Source organism: Bactrocera tryoni, chromosome 5 (assembly GCF_016617805.1).
Source record: "Bactrocera tryoni isolate S06 chromosome 5, CSIRO_BtryS06_freeze2, whole genome shotgun sequence".
Lineage (NCBI taxonomy): Eukaryota > Metazoa > Arthropoda > Insecta > Diptera > Tephritidae > Bactrocera > Bactrocera tryoni.
Genome location: NC_052503.1, coordinates 12,544,955 through 12,563,022, shown reverse-complemented (window position 1 = coordinate 12,563,022; position 18,068 = coordinate 12,544,955). Strand labels below are relative to the sequence as shown.

At 39.6% G+C, this 18,068-nt stretch overlaps 2 protein-coding genes across 3 annotated transcripts in view; both read left to right on the top strand.

Moving 5' to 3' along the window:
- The window catches only part of LOC120778928 (neurobeachin-like protein 1), a 101,359-nt gene that overhangs the window by 60,567 nt on the left and 22,724 nt on the right, over window positions 1-18,068 (top strand). For both annotated transcript variants that reach the window (XM_040110973.1, XM_040110975.1), the window contains 11 exons: window positions 11,024-11,167; window positions 11,232-11,504; window positions 11,574-11,688; window positions 11,867-12,035; window positions 12,847-12,971; window positions 13,041-13,348; window positions 13,410-13,571; window positions 13,641-14,111; window positions 14,269-14,441; window positions 14,508-14,800; window positions 14,875-14,989. In XM_040110973.1, coding sequence (XP_039966907.1) covers window positions 11,024-11,167; window positions 11,232-11,504; window positions 11,574-11,688; window positions 11,867-12,035; window positions 12,847-12,971; window positions 13,041-13,348; window positions 13,410-13,571; window positions 13,641-14,111; window positions 14,269-14,441; window positions 14,508-14,800; window positions 14,875-14,989 — 2,348 coding nt within the window. The remainder of the gene's footprint in view (window positions 1-11,023; window positions 11,168-11,231; window positions 11,505-11,573; window positions 11,689-11,866; window positions 12,036-12,846; window positions 12,972-13,040; window positions 13,349-13,409; window positions 13,572-13,640; window positions 14,112-14,268; window positions 14,442-14,507; window positions 14,801-14,874; window positions 14,990-18,068) is intronic.
- LOC120778930 (larval cuticle protein A3A) lies at window positions 8,911-10,101 on the top strand. Its single transcript, XM_040110977.1, has 2 exons — window positions 8,911-8,986; window positions 9,203-10,101. The coding sequence occupies exons 1-2, from the start codon at window positions 8,972-8,974 to the stop codon at window positions 9,935-9,937; spliced, it is 750 nt and encodes a 249-aa protein (XP_039966911.1). The 5' UTR covers window positions 8,911-8,971; the 3' UTR covers window positions 9,938-10,101.

Sequence of the window (18,068 nt, the reverse complement as noted above, 5' to 3'; positions counted from 1 at the left end):
AAACCAAATGTCGCCGATATCACGAGCTTCAATTTCAGACAACAAATAGTCGCCATAACTGTCGTCATTGGCAGTTACGTTCTCATCCGGCCCACAAATCACATCAAACCGTTGTTTTTTCTGGATGAAATGGCAGCTATTGAATCTCTTCAGGTTGCTCTTCGTTCTAAATGCTGCAATTTTGCTTATTTACATAATCATTGAGCCGGAAATGGGCCCCATCGCTGAGTAAAATTTGGCTCGAAAACGTCGGATCTTTTTGGAATTATTCAAGAGCCCATTAAGCAAAGCGATGTCGCTTGGGAAGGTCCAGCGGGTTCAATTCTTACGATTCCAATAGTCAGTCAGTCCGAGTTGTTGCGAACGGCGCCGAATCGACTCTCTCTCTTCATGTATGTACACTCTCAGCTACGGCTGCCATATTTTCTTCACTGCGTGCTGGAGGTGGACGTGGACACTGCGTAGGCCGATTATGCTGACCATAAGTTGTGTGAGGCGCGCGAAACACATTCTTTACTGACCTTGCTTTTTCGTAAAATAGTTGAAAGATTTGTAAACGTTCTTCAGGCGTAAGTCTTTCCATGATTAAATGTCAAAAAATACTGAACAAAAATAACACGAAAGCTTGACACGACTCACGTGTGATCTGTCAAAAAAAGTACCTCTACTCCGATCAGCTGTTATTTAAAAAAAACTTTTGTAGCGCTCTTATTGACAAACCCGCTCAGAAATTATACTTAATTGAAAGAAGTTTGGAAAGCTTGAAAATATCTATTTCGAAGCAATTAAAATAACTTTAATCCTTAAGAACATAACTAACTGACAACAGCTGCAGCTCTGATAATGTCCAAAATATTTATGTTGCAAGTTCAGGCCAAAATAACTGTTACTGTAATTGTAAAAGTTAATTATTTAAGCGGAAAAACAGTCCCAACTAATATGGCTGTAAAGCGTGGAGACGAAATTTCCAGTAAATAACCAATTAAAATTTTGCTTTGCGTTATCTCAATAGTCAATCACGCTTTCGGCGTTTAAATGGAAATAAATATGTACGCATGCGCAGCAAAATGAAAACAACACCAAAAAGGCTAGCATTCCCGACACAATTGCTGCTGCTATTTGTGTTGTTGTTTATTTTATTTTCTGCATATTATGTTACGTTTAGGCCATGTTATTGTGCGTGACGTGACGGTTTTAATAAAAACCGACGACCTTGTGTTGTATTGGCCAAATACCAAAAAGTAAGCATACTTGCTTAGTGACAACAAGCAAAAAATACAATGGTACATAACATATATATATACATATGTAGATATATTTAGTTATATAAGTAACACATATTTACACATTTATATATTCATTTATCATGTATAATATACATTTACTCGAACTTACTGAGCAAACCCCGGTTCATTTGATAGCGAAGGTGTTGGCGTCATGCGGGAGCGAGCTTTCCAATACCATGTTTTGGCCTCGGAAATTGGCAAAGGTTTAAATAGTTCGCAAGTTAGCTAAACCAAAGCCGAATAGCGCAAAAAATGTGTGGTCAGCTCAGCACATTTACTATTTACCAGCCGAGTTGGTAGAAATGTTAAATGCTATTTTAATTGTATACAATCTATTTATTTACCTAGCAGTGAGTCCCTAACCTGATTATAAGAAAAAGGCAATGCAAAGAATGGTAATAGTTATATCCTTTTATAGTCACATTATGTGCTAATTATACTTGTAGTAGGTAGGTAGGTTGTAGTTAAATTAAGACGCCCGCACTTTATGTTATCTCCAGAAGAGATTTTTCGCAGTTCTCATGTTATGGATATCACTTGACCCATCATAGGATTACCTATACGACTTCTAGCTTACTATTAATTTAAAAGCAATTTCGGTTAGTCACAAGTACCTATTTCTTCGGTATTCACTGCTTACTGCTGTAGTCCCCCTTAACTCTCTCTCTCTCTCTTAATAATAAAAGCCACCGCCATTCGTTCTTCCTTTTCGCTGTTTGACGCCAATTGGAGATTCCAAGTATAGCCAGGTCCTTCTCCACCTGGTCTTTCCAACGAGTGGAGGTCTTCATCTTCCTGTGCTTCCCCCGGCGGGTACTGCGTCAAATACTCTCAGAGCTGGAGTGTTTTCATACATTCGGACGATATGACATAGCAAGCTGTCTCTTAAGTCGCTGAACTATGTCAATATTGTCGTATATTCGTTCCCTCGGCTGCGGTATTCGCCTTGGCCAATGCCCAAAGGGCCATAAATTTATAGCAGTACGGGAATGATGAACGACTTGTAGAGTTTAGTCTTGGTTCCTCAAGAGAGGGCTTTACTTCTCAATGGCCTACTCAGTCCGAAGTAGCACCTAGTGGCAAGAGTTATTTTGCGTTGGATTTCGAGGCTGACATTGTTGTTGATGTTAATACTGGTTCCAAGATAGACTGTCAACAGTGACGTGAGAGTCCCGAGTGCGACGACTGTTTGTTTAATGACACTCGTCTTGCCCTCGCTCACTACCAGACCCATTTGCTTCGCTTCTTTATCATGTCTGGAGAAGGCAGAACTAACGGCGCGGATGTTGAGGTCAACGATATAAATATCATCGGCGTACGCCAGTAGCTGTACACTCTTAAAAATGATTGCGCCTTCTCGATTGAGCTCTGCAGCTCGAATTTATTTTTCCAGGAGTAGATTAAAGAAGTCGCACGATCGGAACTCGCCTTGTCTGAAACCTCGTTTGGTATCGAACGGCTCGGAGAGGTCCTTCCCGATCCTGATGGAGCTTTTGGTATTGCTCAACGTCAGTTTACTTTTGAAGTGATGGTGTGTGTCGATCGTCTTTTCACGGGTCTTTTCCAAGATTTGGCGCATGGTGAATACCTGGTCAGTTGTTGATTTTCCAGGTCTAAAGCCACATTGATAAGGTCCAATCAGTTTGTTAACGGTAGACTTTAATCTTTTACACAATACGCTCGATAGAACCTTATATGCGAGATTGAGGAAGGATTGTGGGATCTCCCTCTTTGTGGATTGGGCAGAGCACACTTAAATTCCAATCGTTGGGCATGCTTTCGTCCAAACATATTCTTCGACGCTGTGTTTTAAAAGCTCGGCCGGCAATCCATCGGCTTGCGTCACTTTGTTGTTCTTCAGATGAGTAATTGCTATTCGAACTTCTTCATAGTCGGGCAATGGTACGTTCGCTTCATCGTCATAGGTTCGGGAATCGAATTCACCATATCCTGGTGTCAACTAGGACAAATAAATTGACTGAGGTGTCTCGTGTGTTTATGTTTCGTCACCAACGGGCATATCTTCTGCAGAGTCAATTTGACGTTGTGTTTCAAAGTTTTCGGAGTCAGCCTGAAACCACCAAAAAATTAAGAGAAAAGTGCAAACGGGTGTTCAGATGAGAAAGTTTAGTGGAACCCGTTTTGCAGATATGACATTTGCACAGTTGGAGTATATACATTGTATGTTGATGTGAAATAGTATAGTTTTTCCTAACTAAAATAATGCAATTCTCTATTGCCAACAAACAAAGTAACTGTGTTAATAACAACTACGTGATGGGCATACAAACTCATTTCAATTAGAACTTTTGCCCAAATTCAAAAGCACTGCTTGAAAACGCGCACCCACACAAACACACGCATCTCATACGCATGTCAATTTTGGCGTGCGACATTTTTTTGTTTTTGTTTTTGTACATTTGATGTTGTGACACGCCGCTCGCATTATGCTGGCGGAAATGTCGTTACGATCTAGAGATTTAGAGATTTGCTTAAGCGATTTTGGCGCGCAACAACACACACACACTTGTGCTCATAGCCGCGTAGATGCACTACTTGCGCCGCATACAAATGCTTGACTTGTGCTTTCGGTTAATGCATGCGCGCACCCGCCTTACCCTTTTAATGTTTAATGGCTGCTTACTCCTGCAAATGAATTAATAACTAAATTTACTAGATGCGAACAAAATCAAAGCACACATACCGAACTCGAAGAATAAAAGGAATAATTGCACAAGATTTGCCAGAGCCAAAACGTTTCGGCAACGCCCGACTGCGACTGCGGCTGTGTCTGGCAGTACGGCGGCTGCTGGTGCTCTCATTTGGGCCGCGTCGGCCGGCATATCACAATGTAGAATCAAGCGCCGTGGCCATTTGCCATTCACTTTTGTCGCACTTTTAGTTGTTTGGTCGTGGTTTTGTTCTGCGTCCGCCGCAGTCGCTGCTGCTGCGGCATTTGCCGTTGCCAGCTGCCTGTTGTCTGCCGCTCGGTGCTCTAGTGCTCTGGTGTGACCAAATTGGCACATTATTAAAAATGCATCAATTAGGCATCGATTGTATAACCTGTTCGCGAAATAGTTTACCCAGTCGCCAAGGCATGGACCTGATCACTTATCGGGTGATTTTTTAAGAGCTTGATAACTTTTTTTAAAAAAAAAACGCATAAAATTTGCAAAATCTCATCGGTTCTTTATTTGAAACGTTAGATTGGTTCATGACATTTACTTTTTGAAGATAATTTCATTTAAATGTTGACCGCGGCTGCGTCTTAGGTGGTCCATTCGGAAAGTCCAATCAAGAAATTTTCAGTGAATGGGCCCTAGAAAAGTTGGCAGAAAATCCGCTTTTTTATCGACAAATTTTGTTCAGCGATGAGGCTCATTTCTGGTTGAATGGCTACGTAAATAAGCAAAATTGCCGCATTTGGGGTGAAGAGCAACCAGAAGCCGTTCAAGAACTGCCCATGCATCCCGAAAAATGCACTGTTTGGTGTGGTTTGTACGCTGGTGGAATCATTGGACCGTATTTTTTCAAAGATGCTGTTGGACGCAACGTTACGGTGAATGGCGATCGCTATCGTTCGATGCTAACAAACTTTTTGTTGCCAAAAATGGAAGAACTGAACTTGGTTGACATGTGGTTTCAACAAGATGGCGCTACATGCCACACAGCTCGCGATTCTATGGCCATTTTGAGGGAAAACTTCGGAGAACAATTCATCTCAAGAAATGGACCCGTAAGTTGGCCACCAAGATCATGCGATTTAACGCCTTTAGACTATTTTTTGTGGGGCTACGTCAAGTCTAAAGTCTACAGAAATAAGCCAGCAACTATTCCAGCTTTGGAAGACAACATTTCCGAAGAAATTCGGGCTATTCCGGCCGAAATGCTCGAAAAAGTTGCCTAAAATTGGACTTTCCGAATGGACCACCTAAGACACAGCCGCGGTCAACATTTAAATGAAATTATCTTCAAAAAGTAAATGTCATGAACCAATCTAACGTTTCAAATAAAGAACCGATGAGATTTTGCAAATTTTATGCGTTTTTTTTTTTTAAAAAGTTATCAAGCTCTTAAAAAATCACCCGATATAAGCTTGGGTGCACGCATTGTCATAAGTCACTTCATTTGCTATTTTCAATGGGTTTCTTTTAGTAAACCTGCATCCCCATTTTAATGATTTATGACTGGCAATGAAGGCGATTTCGAAAAGAGGGAATTATGTCATTCAAATATTGATCACCGCAAAGCACTGTCCATCCTTTGTAATGAATTTTGGATTTGAAAGTGAATTCAAACTTTGAATATCTGAGCCTTTTTAAGCTTTCACGTCGATTTAAGGGATCACCGACTAACCCAAAATTTTCTATGGCCGAGACAATTGGAGACTCCAAGTGTAGGCAGATCCTTCTCCACCTGGTCTTTCCAACAAAGTCTTCCTGTTCCTTTGCTTCACCTCGTTGCGGATTTGACTCCTCGTTGCATCTTATTGTGGTCGACTACTCAAATTTTCCGATAAAGCGATTGGTGAATCTATCTTAGAAGAACTTTTTAAATCTGTTCATCTTCATGTTTCTATGTACATATATACGCGAACTAGTTCTTATGTTTTAACACATCGATCTGAAATTTTGCACGTGGCTCTTGCTCACTTTTTAAATAATTTTTATAACATTTTTCCATCTTATCTGGCAATTTGCGGCCTCGATCCCAAAAAAAAAAACTGTCAGAAATAGGTCAACCCAATTTTAGTAGCCAATTTCGATGTGAACCGTATTTCAATGGGGGCGTGTCTCGTCGACCTAAATAAATGGCAGATAGAAGGGGAAAGGTCTGGTCTATAATGCGGGCGAGGCAAAATTTCTAAGCTGCTGGTTTTCAAACAGTTTTTAATCGGTCTTATTGCAAATTTTGGGGGATTTTTCAGCAATTGCTGGTTTCGGCCACTAATGGTTTCACCCGGTTTAGAAAGTTAATTTTTTTCAAGCACAAAGTTTGAAATATTTGTGTAAAAAAAACGTGGTTGTGCAAGACGCTTTCCAACACACGTTCGGAACATAGAAACGATGGAATAGTAATCAAGTCACACCATTGACAAAACTTGGCAAATATAGTTATAGAAAAAAGTCTATCCTTCACAGTAGTTAGGTTTGGTGTAACAAAAGTTAGGTCAGCAACATCCTGAGATTTTGAGGGGACGGAGAATTTAAATTGAAACCTTAGTCGCGACCCAACAAATTGTTTTTAACCAATTTTACAACGAAAATGATACATTGTGACAAAAAAGCACCTGTATACATCAAAAAAGTATTTAACTAAGTTGGTATTACCGTCCTTAATTACTATGCCAAATATGAGCGAGAACTGTCAACCAGTTTGTTTAGTGCGTTGCGATTTTTACAATGGATAAAAATATCGAACAAAGAATGTGTCTCAAATTTTGTATTTCTAATTGAATTTCGTGTGCGGAATCGTTGAAAATGGAAAAGGCTTACGGTGATTCAGTTTAATCAAAAACACAAGATTACGAATGGTACAAAACCTTCAAAGACTTGTTCTGGACTACCTCTTCAACTGATATAAATATGAAAAAAGTGAAGGATATGGTGTTAGAAAATCATCAGGCAAGTATTAGAGAGATGGCAATAGAGCTCGAAATCTCTCGCGAATCAGTTAGAATGATTATGGTGAATATTTTGGGTATCGAGCCACGATTGTGACCGAATTTAAAGCCAATAACGCAATGAATACCATCGATGAACCACCGTGTTCAACAGATTTGGCTCTGCGTAATTTTTTCTTGTTCGCCAAACCAAAAATTGCCGCTCCGTGTAACCCGTTTTCTGTCGATCGAAGAGATATGTAAAGGAAAATCTGCTGAAGAAACTGAAGGCCATCCAAAAAGTGCTTATGATATGCCAACCAGTTTGTTTTACAGCAGCTGCTTAAGGCAGTACACCTCAGTAGTGTGTAAATATATCGAACAAAGAATTTGTCTCAAATTTGGTATCGTAAAGAATATTGGAAAAATCTAACGGTAATTCATAAAACAAAATTCGCTGAAGGAGCTGAAGGCTAAGTGCTTATGGAAAGTGTTTCGAGGTCTTGAAAATTCGTTGGCATAAGTGTATTACATCTGGTGGAGATTACTTTAAAGACGACAAAATAAATATTGATCAATAATCAAATATTCTGCATTTTATTTACAATTTCCGGGTACTTTTTTGTCACATTTCATGGTAAGAAAAATGCTGCTAAAATAATTGTTTAAAAATGTGCACAAAAATGCTTGCAAACTAAACTTTATTTAAAATTCGCCTGCGAATTCTTCCTCATTGTTCTCTAACACAATTTCTACGACACCAAATGCCGGTTGAATACCTCAAATTCATTACTTTTTTAAACAGTTTTAAGCGCGTATTTCAATCTTCGTTATTCTAAATTTTTTTTAATTTTATTTTTATTTTGTTGCTTGACATTTTCTATGCTCAACATGCCTCGCTCTGAGCCTCTTTTTTAATATGCAACTCATTGCGAAGCTTTCCATTTTTCACTACGCCAATCAAATCAAAATGGCTTGCGATAAAAAAGCCAAAAATAGTCATTTAAATGGCTAAATTGAACCCACAAAATTTCAGTGATTTAATGAAATTAGTTCGTTATCGTGGCGATCGCAATTTTTATTTCACATTTTGGGCAATTTCTAGCGTTGAATGGAATGCATGCTGCATACATATTTATATATGTATGATTTTTTATGTATGTATGTACATAGGTATGTATGTATGTAGGTTCGTGCATTAATGCAGATTTACGCATTTATTATATACCAAACGCTTCCAGTGCTGAGACAATGAAAAAATTAAATAAAAATAAAAACAATTTTTTATTTTTTGTTATATTTTTTTATTTTTTTTTATTTTTTTTTTATTATTTTTTATTTTTACTTGCATTGAATTGCAATTATTGATATGCGTTGGCGCTTGCGCTGCTGATTCCAACAATTAGATGTCGTTCCCCATGTCACTGCATTACGGCGGCCACCACCGCGCAGGCCTTTGGAGTGGGTAGCTCACAAGCCACGTGCGTGAGTGTCGCACAGTTTGCTAGCTAACCAACCGATGCTATGAAAGCGCACTGGCATGCAAATGTATGTATGTGCATGTGTATGTGTTATAAATATTGAAATGTATGTGTTCACGCGTTTGCCTTGCTGACTTACCCGATTTACGTGCCCAGAATTCACCAGCAGAATTTCAAAACGCTTTTAGTTGGTCATTGGTAGTTGGGCTTCGTGTTTGGCTTCTTGAATTAACGCCACCCGCCCTTCGTGTACGAGATATGGCTTGCATTGAAGAGGTCATATGCTCGCTAAAATTAAAAAAAAAAAAATAGTTAAAAACAAAAGCCGAAATCCAAAACAAAACATTGTAGAGCAATTTTTAGTACAATCCGCAACACCTCTAGCTTCGAAACTGAGTGTGGAAGAGCGCGCTGCCGCTACAATGCAAATATTCAAATTTTTGGAAATCGTCTTCTTCTCTTTTTTCGAGAGCTGCGGTCTCATCGCGCGTGCGCCTCATTTGGAATTTTTTGAAGTATAAAAAGCGTCGCGATTTTGGAAAAAGTATGTCAGTTTTGTTTTAATCAAGCGACAGTGAGAATCTAATCAGCTTAAGCACACAATGAGTCCATTCGTTGTAAGTATTTTGAGCTCCTGCGACAATCACCACATCCTTCGTAACGTACTCTGTACGAAGGCAACGGATGCTTGGATTACGCGTTTGTAAGAAAAGTAAACGATGCAGTTCCGAGCCTCCACAAGGTTCTAAGTACCGTCGTAGTGTCCAAGCGTCCGGTGGATTAAGACCACACACTCACACATTTTAAATATATATACTTACTTTGCCTTACAGTTTGCCGCTGTTCTATCTACCTTGGCGCTGTCTGCTAACGCTGGTATCATTGCCGCACCTGCGCCTTTGGCGTACGCCGCTGCTCCAGCACCTCTGGCCTACGCCGCTGCACCAGCTGCATACGCATCGGGTCCCATCTATGCTCGTTACGCCGCCCCTGCTCCATTGGTTGCCGCCGCTCCAGCTCCATTGGCTGCTGCCGCACCAATTGTGAAACCAGTCGTTGCCAGAACCTACGCCGCCGCTCCAGCACCACTCCTTGCCCCAAGAGCTTTGGCTGCACCAATTGCCGCTCCATTGGCCGCCCCAGCACCACTTGTTGCCGCACCAGCTCCCGTTGTTGCCGCCCCAGCGCCCGTAGTTGCCGCTAGAGCTTTGGCCGCACCAGTCGCCGCTCCAGTTGCTGTCGCCTCCGACATTGTTGACCCACACCCACAATACACCTACGCTTACAATGTACAAGATGCTTTGACCGGTGACTCCAAGACCCAAGAGGAAACCCGCGATGGTGACATCGTTCGTGGCTCATACTCGCTCATCGAACCCGACGGTTCTCGTCGTATTGTCAACTACTACGCTGATCCCATCAACGGTTTCAACGCTGTGGTCCAAAAGGATGTGCCAGTCGCCGCTGTTGCTCCCGTCGTCGCCGCCAAGGCTGTTGCTGCCCCACTTGCGGCCGTTCCAGCACCAGTCGTTGCCGCCAAGACCCTTGCCGCTCCAATTGTTGTCTAAACAAAAGGAAACCGCTTGGAAGATTGACCATTGACCCCGTAGATAACCAACGTACCGACACACTCTTGTCCGAAATGTCAGCTATTTGTTGAGTTGCTTGCCTTGCCGGTTGACTTGGGAGCGCTGTGCGCGCCAACTATTGGTAGAACAATGTAATTCAACGGAGGACATCCATTTGTAAATAAACTAGAAAAACTCATTGTCTTTGTTGAAAACTTTCATCGTTAATAAAAAAAAACTGTTAAAACAAAAAATAATAATTTTTCCTTTTTTTGATATTTGAAGAGGTTGAAGACACTAATGGAAATTTTATATTATAAATTTTTTACTTAAGTCAAGCTTTGCATGAGGTCTATCTGCTTTACAACTTCGAATACTGTCCTATGTAAGTTCCGCAATAAAAGCTTATCTCTCGTTCATAGAAAGATCTCACGGTTTTCGAAGTATTGGTTCTTAAGATCTTAGTTTTCATAATCTTTAAAATGTCCTCCAAAAAGAGACTTCAAATTTTTGACTCTTGGTTGGTTCTTAAGTTCTTAGTTTTCATAATCCTTAAAATGTCCTCCAAAAAGAGACTTTAAATTTCGTGCAAAGTCTGTTTTCAAATAACTCTTGCGAAATTTGTGGCTCTTTAGTAATTGACCGGTTCCTCTAGAGAAGAGGAACGTTATTCTTCGAAATTTCGACAATTGGACTAAATGTTGTTGTTGTTATAACGGGTACCTATTGCCCATTGGAATGGTAAGGGTTAGCCAGGTTGTCGTCGACGTCATCTAACGGAAGGCTCAAGAAACGTGCTGTTTCGACGGGGTCGGTCCAAAGGGAAAGGTGTTAGATGAGTGTCCGCATGACACTGGACTAAATGTTTACCACCCCGGTAAAAGAGATTTATAAAAAGAATTCCTGGAATCCAAACTCAAATAAAACTTCTTTGACTTTTTAAATTATATGTTCAACCCTTATTCTGCTTTTCAAATTTTGTTCGTCTGAACTGGCAATCATAAAGTGAAATCGAATATATCAGTCTATTAAAAATATAAATATATGTAAACTAACCTACAACCTAATCTAAACATTCTCTTTCAGTAATTCTCCAGAAGAGTTTTGGATGCTCTCCAATCATGAGAATGTCGCGCGCATGCGTCTCAAACTCGAGCCGCAATTGTATCCGAACAAGCACGAGAATGCGGCGAATTTACGTGATAATGCCACAAATGCCTATGATCCAAGGTAGGGCTTAGGAAATATTATAAATATTTCATAAGTTATTATTAAAAAAATATTGAATATTCAGAGAAATCTCGGAATTCGACTCGACAATTAAGAGTGCCGTTGTACGTGACTTCTTAGCAGACGATGAGAATCTACAGCTCGAAGAGGAGCTGCGTCAATCGATTGAAGCGCAATCGCAGCAAGATGTACCACTGGAAAAATCAGTCATTTCACAAGACTGCGAACTGATTACGCTGATGACGAAGGTGAAAGGTAAAATCGAGGTGAATCAAACGCTATTCACCTTCATCGATTTGAGTCCGCCGTCGGAAGATGGCTCCAAACACGATTTTCGGTGAGTAATGCGAAAATAGCTTGGATTTGAAAAATAATTTTAAAACTAATTAAATTTTCTTCGATAAAGCTTTCCAATCAGCAAAATACGTGAGGTACATTTGCGCAAATTCAATTTACGGCGCAGCGCTTTGGAAATATTTTTAATCGATCAAACTAGTTATTTTCTCAATTTTACAACAAAGGTGAGTTCGACTGCTCATATTAAGCTGCAGCGAGGTTCGGTGATATTTTTAAGTGTGTTTTGTATTTCAATTGTCGGAAACAAAATTAATCGATTTCGTTTACGTATCGAAATATAAAACAGGCTTCCAGTGGTAGAATTGAAAGATTTTGCAATTTATTTCTCTAATTTGTTTGTAGACACGCAATAAGGTTTTTACGAAAATTTTGAGCCTCCAACCGCCAAACATTTTATACGGCTCCGGTCGCTCTCCCGGAGAATTATTGCGCGCTTCGGGACTTACGCAGAAGTGGGTAAATCGTGAGATTTCCAATTTCGAATATCTTATGTACTTGAATACAATCGCTGGTAAGTCAATGCTTTGATTGAACTAGTTTACCGTTACATATACATATATATTTGAGTAAATTCCCTAAATTCGAAGTTTATTCGACAAATAGTTTTGGGTATATGTAAGACTTAGTTAAACAGCGTTCGATTAAAACCCCTTTTAAATTTTTGAGAGTAGATTACCAAGACGATAGGTCCAGCCGACTATAAAAGCAGCCGATCAATCGAATTTCCGTTCCCACAACAGACGGGTCTACGTAACCTAAACGGACCCGGATTTTTTATACGGTCAAGGACTGCCAATTCGGCAGAATTCTGCCGCTACAACAACAATAACAAATCTTCCAACGTGGTTTTTCTCGCGAAACCCTGTTTTCAAAGTCGGCGAGGAAGCTTTCTCCGAATCGTCTGTACCAATCGGCTTAAAGTTTTCACACGACCTTCTGAAATATATTTGACGCTTTTTGTCCTTTGAAATTTCGAGTGCAGATTACCAAGCCGATCGGTTCAGCCGACTCTGAAAGCAGCCAACCAATCAAATTTCCGTTCCCACGACAGGCGGATCTGAGTAACTCAATTCGGCAGAATTCTGCCGCTATAACAACAACAAATCAAATCTTTAAATGAGGTTTTTGGTGAAACCCTGTTTTCAGGGTCGGTAAAGAAATTTTCTCCGAATCGTCTGGACCAATCGGGTTAAGGTTTTCACACGACCTTCTTAAATATATTTGACGCCATTTTGTTAAAAATCAATTATTATTGTTGCAAACACTTTTTACAATACTCAATACAGTTATATAATTTATAATTTGTTTCCATTCCTTTCTAGGCCGCTCTTACAATGACCTCAGTCAGTACCCAGTATTTCCTTGGATATTGTCCGACTATACCAGCGATGTTTTAGACTTAACCGATCCGAAATCTTTTCGCGATCTTTCCAAGCCTGTTGGCGTGGTAAGCTACTTTGAAAACGCATTATACATATATCACATCTTTTATTCCCTTGTAACTCACATACTTTAGATCAATCCTAAAAATGAGGCTGGTGTGCGCATCAAATACGAGTCCTTCGAAGACCCCTCGGGTGCGATACCGAAATTCCATTACGGCACACATTACTCTAATTCTGGCGGCGTTTTGCATTATTTGCTGCGCGTGGAACCATTTACGTCGCTGCATATTGAGTTGCAAAGTGGACGCTTCGATGTGGCCGATCGGCAATTCCACTCAATACCGCAAACGTGGAAATTGTTAATGGACAATCCGAACGATGTGAAGGAGCTGATACCAGAATTCTTTTATTTTCCCGAATTTCTGAAAAATAAGAATAAGTGTGTTTATATTAAAATATGCTTCTTTTATTACATTATAACAACAATTTACCACCTTTAGATTTGATTTGGGTCACTTGCAAATAACAAAAGAAAAAGTGGATGACGTCATACTGCCAACATGGGCCAACACACCGGAGGAGTTTATAGCTATACACCGACGTGCTTTAGAATCGGAATATGTCAGTCAAAATCTGCATCATTGGATCGATTTGATTTTCGGGTGAGTATTTCCATGACAAAACATTTGGCGGCAGCAAATTAAGTCTCAAAAAACCTTATTTTAACACAGCTACAAACAGAAAGGCCCCAAAGCTGTCGAGGCGCTCAACGTTTTTTACTATTGTTCATATGAAGGTGCCGTCGATTTGGATAAAATCACCAATCCTGTTGAACGTGAAGCTGTTGAAGGTATGATCAACAACTTCGGTCAAGTGCCATCACAATTATTGCGTGAACCACATCCGCGTCGTTTGACACAAGAGGAGACGGCACTCAAACTGGTGCGCGCCGAATTGAAACGACCGGATCTTACGCAATTCCTCGATAAGGTTGTGCAATATTATTGCGAGCTGTCAACGCCAAAAGATCCAATTGTCTTCCTGAGCGCACCGCGCAGTCCGCCACGCTCATTTCTACAACTCAGTCCGGATGTGCTTGTCAGCATATCGAAATCATGTATACTTGGTGCTAACTCATGGATGTCCTATGATAAGGATCGAGGATTTCTGCTGGAAATCGATGCAACAACTACCAATTTGAAGTAAGTGAAGATGAATTATAATAATATCATAAAAACTTTCTAAAAAACTCTAATTTGTGGATTTACTAATTCTACTATAAGCAAATTATTTTCTATAATCTAAAAAGTATTTAAAGCTCTATTTGTTTGATTTTTTATATTTTTTTTATTCTTTTAGAAACCGCAAACGCATCTTTGGCCCCTTCCATCCCTCACAACATCCACACTCACAACTGTTCGCGGTGAGCACAGATGGCAAGCTATTGTATGCCGGCGGCATCTGGGATAACTCGCTGCGTGTCTATAATTTACATAAGGGAAAAGCAGTAGCCTCTGTAACGCGGCACTTAGGTATGTTAACGAAACTTTTACCCCTTGTCCTTTTAAGCAGTCGAAATCTTTTTGCATTTCTACTAGACATCATCACCTGCCTGGCGTTGGACAACTGCGGCTCTTACTTAGTCACCGGTTCGCGTGATTGTACCTGCATTGTTTGGAGCATACAGTCTCAGCAGTATGGCAATGTGCCGGCCAGCACAAACATTCCAATGCACGCGCTTACTGGACAGGCCCATTTGCAGGCGATAACACAGCTGAATACGCAGAATGCATTCTCGCCCAAACCATTGACCACACTCTACGGTCACGATGATGCCATTTCGAGTGTCGCGATTTATACTGAATTGGATATGGTCGTTTCGGGTTCACTGGTAATTTACCTAAATTTGCCGCAATTTGACTTATGTTGTATTCTGATTTTATTTGTTTGCTTTTTATGTTTTAGGACGGCACTGTAAACGTGTATACCATACAGGATGGCCAATTTGTGCGCACACTGAAGCCTATTGGCTGTACTGAGACCTGCGTACAAATATCATTCGTTACTGTTTCATATCATGGTAAGTGGTGCTTAAATTTGTTTAATTTTTTGAAAATAACTAAATTAATTTTGAGCTCATTTTTTAGTGTTTCCATATATGTTTCCTTATATCTATAGCTAAAAAATTTATGTGGTAATTTTTTCCACGTAGCGATTGTATGCTTAACATCTGCAGCCTGAAAGTAGGCTACAATAATGCATGGCAATCTGAGCAGTCATAGCAGAGAATGTAATGAGCATAATGTTAACAAAGTATTCAAAAATGTTATTATTTTCCGTTTAGACTACATTGAAATGTTAACTCGATCAAGATAGAATGTTACGGAAATTTTTTGTGCATTTTACATTTTTCAAATGTATAATTGTAGAAAAAAATATTTAAGCCAGCTATTTTAGAAATTTTCATGTTTCATGAATAAGTTATTTTTAGCGCCGAATTACTTACATATTTCGTTGCTTATGGGTATCATCTACTTTTGCGGTCAAATTATGAACATTTTTTTTGACGATGGTTTGTTGATTTCTCTTGTGGCCACGAATAATTCCACTTGGACAGCTAGCGGCTCCTATCTGTTGTGATGCCCACAACTACTAGAGTTATATCGAAAAGGCCGTCGCATATCGACTTTTACAGCCTGCCATAAATATACTGAGGCTGTTAATATCAATTCCAGCCAATCAAACTTAATATGGCCAAAGTGAAGGAAGGTGTTTAAATGTTTCAACTTCATCTTCCGACAAATTTCGTTCTCCAAAATCCTTAGACTAACTCTCTAAGTGCCAAAGGGACAGTGTCTACTTACGACACCTATCATTGCGGCGATCTGAGCCTTGCAACGAGCTAGCAGTTCAATAGGCTTATTTCGTTCCACTCTGGGCCAAAAGGCTTTGGCAACTCCACAAATGCTGGTTGCTGTCCAACGCTTGCTGAGCTCATGTAAGGCCCATAAGCCCAGCACCCGAATGCACGAAGACAGAGGAACTTCTGCTTGTACTCATCCAGATGGAATTTGGGTATGGGTAGGCACTCGGCTTTACAATTTCCGACGATTTCATCGTTGTTAGTCATCCTGACAAGTTGACTCTTAATGAGGTATCGCAGTCCTTGCCTAGTTTTGTGCTCTCTGTTCACGAGCTCAAGGCCTGTATGGCAGCTCTGTCATGGGAGTGGATGTATACCTCTTTGAAAGAAGCCCCACTTCGTGGAAGTGCATGTGCTGCTACCATGATGGCTGCAACTTCTGCTTAAAAGCCACTTAAGTGGTATTAGCAGATGGGAGATTGAGAGTTCCCGATTGTCCTCCAGCCTTCCCATCGACCTTCGATCCACCCGTGCGAAAGCACACTGCGCCTCTTCTTCAGCGACTCCGCTTCACCAACATATCTGTCGGGGGTATTTGCGCGGAAAAGATGCTGCTAGGAATAGGCTTCACGAGGCACTGGTACAAAGTGATCAGAGATGCAATCGAAGCAAGTAAGGATTTCACAATGTGCCTCTTTGGGACCCTTAATGTGATCAGTTTCCCGGAGTTTCACGTCGTACGGCGAGATGAGAGAGTTGGTGGCTAGATATCTTGTAAACCATCCTTTTTTTGATCAAATGATTACATAGTTATGTCTACAATAGATATAAGTATGCAAGAAAAATCTAATATAGCAATCCCCGCAGATAGACGACATTCTTAACGGCTTTCCGATAAATTTAGACATTTTTTTTGTTGTTGAAACAGATTTCAAAACCTTTCTCTATTGGGTGGAATGAATATTTTCCTCGATACATCACGTGTATTCTATAATGCAGCGGAGACATATGATTTTTTTCAATTATTATATAATTTATATTACGAAACAAATGCTAAAATACTTATCAAGAACAAACATTTCATCGCGAATTATCTAAACTCTTACAACTGCAATAATCAGTTGCATATTCTATTGCTTTGTTTAAAGTGATTAAATTATTTTATTTGAAATTAGATTAAATTTATAATACGCAAATTGCCGTTAACATACATTAACGCCATAATTCACACTCGATGTGTATATATGTATGTATGTGTGCATGTGCAACATTTACACACGTTACTTATAAATTTTTTGCACTATCAGCATTCAATTTAGTCAAGAACGTATGCACATATGCTCTAAAGTCCATGAACGGCTGCAGCTAACATATCTCTGCTAGTATTTAGTCAATGACCTACGACAACATTTTCATAGTTTGCCTCAATTTCCATTGGCTGCGAACATACCTACAGACATGAAAGGAAAACGGTGCAGAGCATTTGAAATAAGTAATTGCATACGCTCTTATCATGCTAAGCTAACAACTACTGCTCGTTTATGATTCGAAATTGTCTAGTTATAACGATGTAGGTGCATGTATGGCGTACATACATACTCACAAACATATAACATATATACATACAAGTGTATGCATTGTGCACACATGAGCCGTTCTGAGACCAAAAAGGCGTTATACTAAATCGTGAACATAGTATATCACGTGATGGTGTTATCTCGTGTCTAGAGCCCATAAGTGTACACGTAATGAGAACCATAATGCTTAAAGACATACATATGTACGTGCTTCCACACGTTTATGCATACGTTTACTTTGAACGGTGTTATCAGCGAGGAAATTGGATTAGTAAACTTCAGCACAAACCTACCACATTTAAGTCCATTGTAAATATACGAGTATGTTCATAGCTATGTACTAGGCACATATTTTTTAGCTAAAGGAATAATATGTAGCACTGTTATCTGACCAAATATTTATATAAGGCAGTGGCACATTAATCATTCGTGGGCGAAGAAATGTCAACATTTTTTTTTGTTTTGTATTGACCTCACTTCCGGTAGTATTTTAGAAGCTATTCATACATTGTGTTGAAATTTGGTAATGTTTGAGGTTTCTTTGTAATGTATAGAATTATTGGCAATAAACATATTTTGAGAATTTGTCAAAGCAAGTTTCCTTATGATGTATAAAATACTTGTAATAGACCTGATTCTATAATTTTTGAAAGAAAAAAGTCATAGTAGTATAAAAAGCATTAGGAAGAGGTAGATAAAATAAAAATAATAATAAAAAT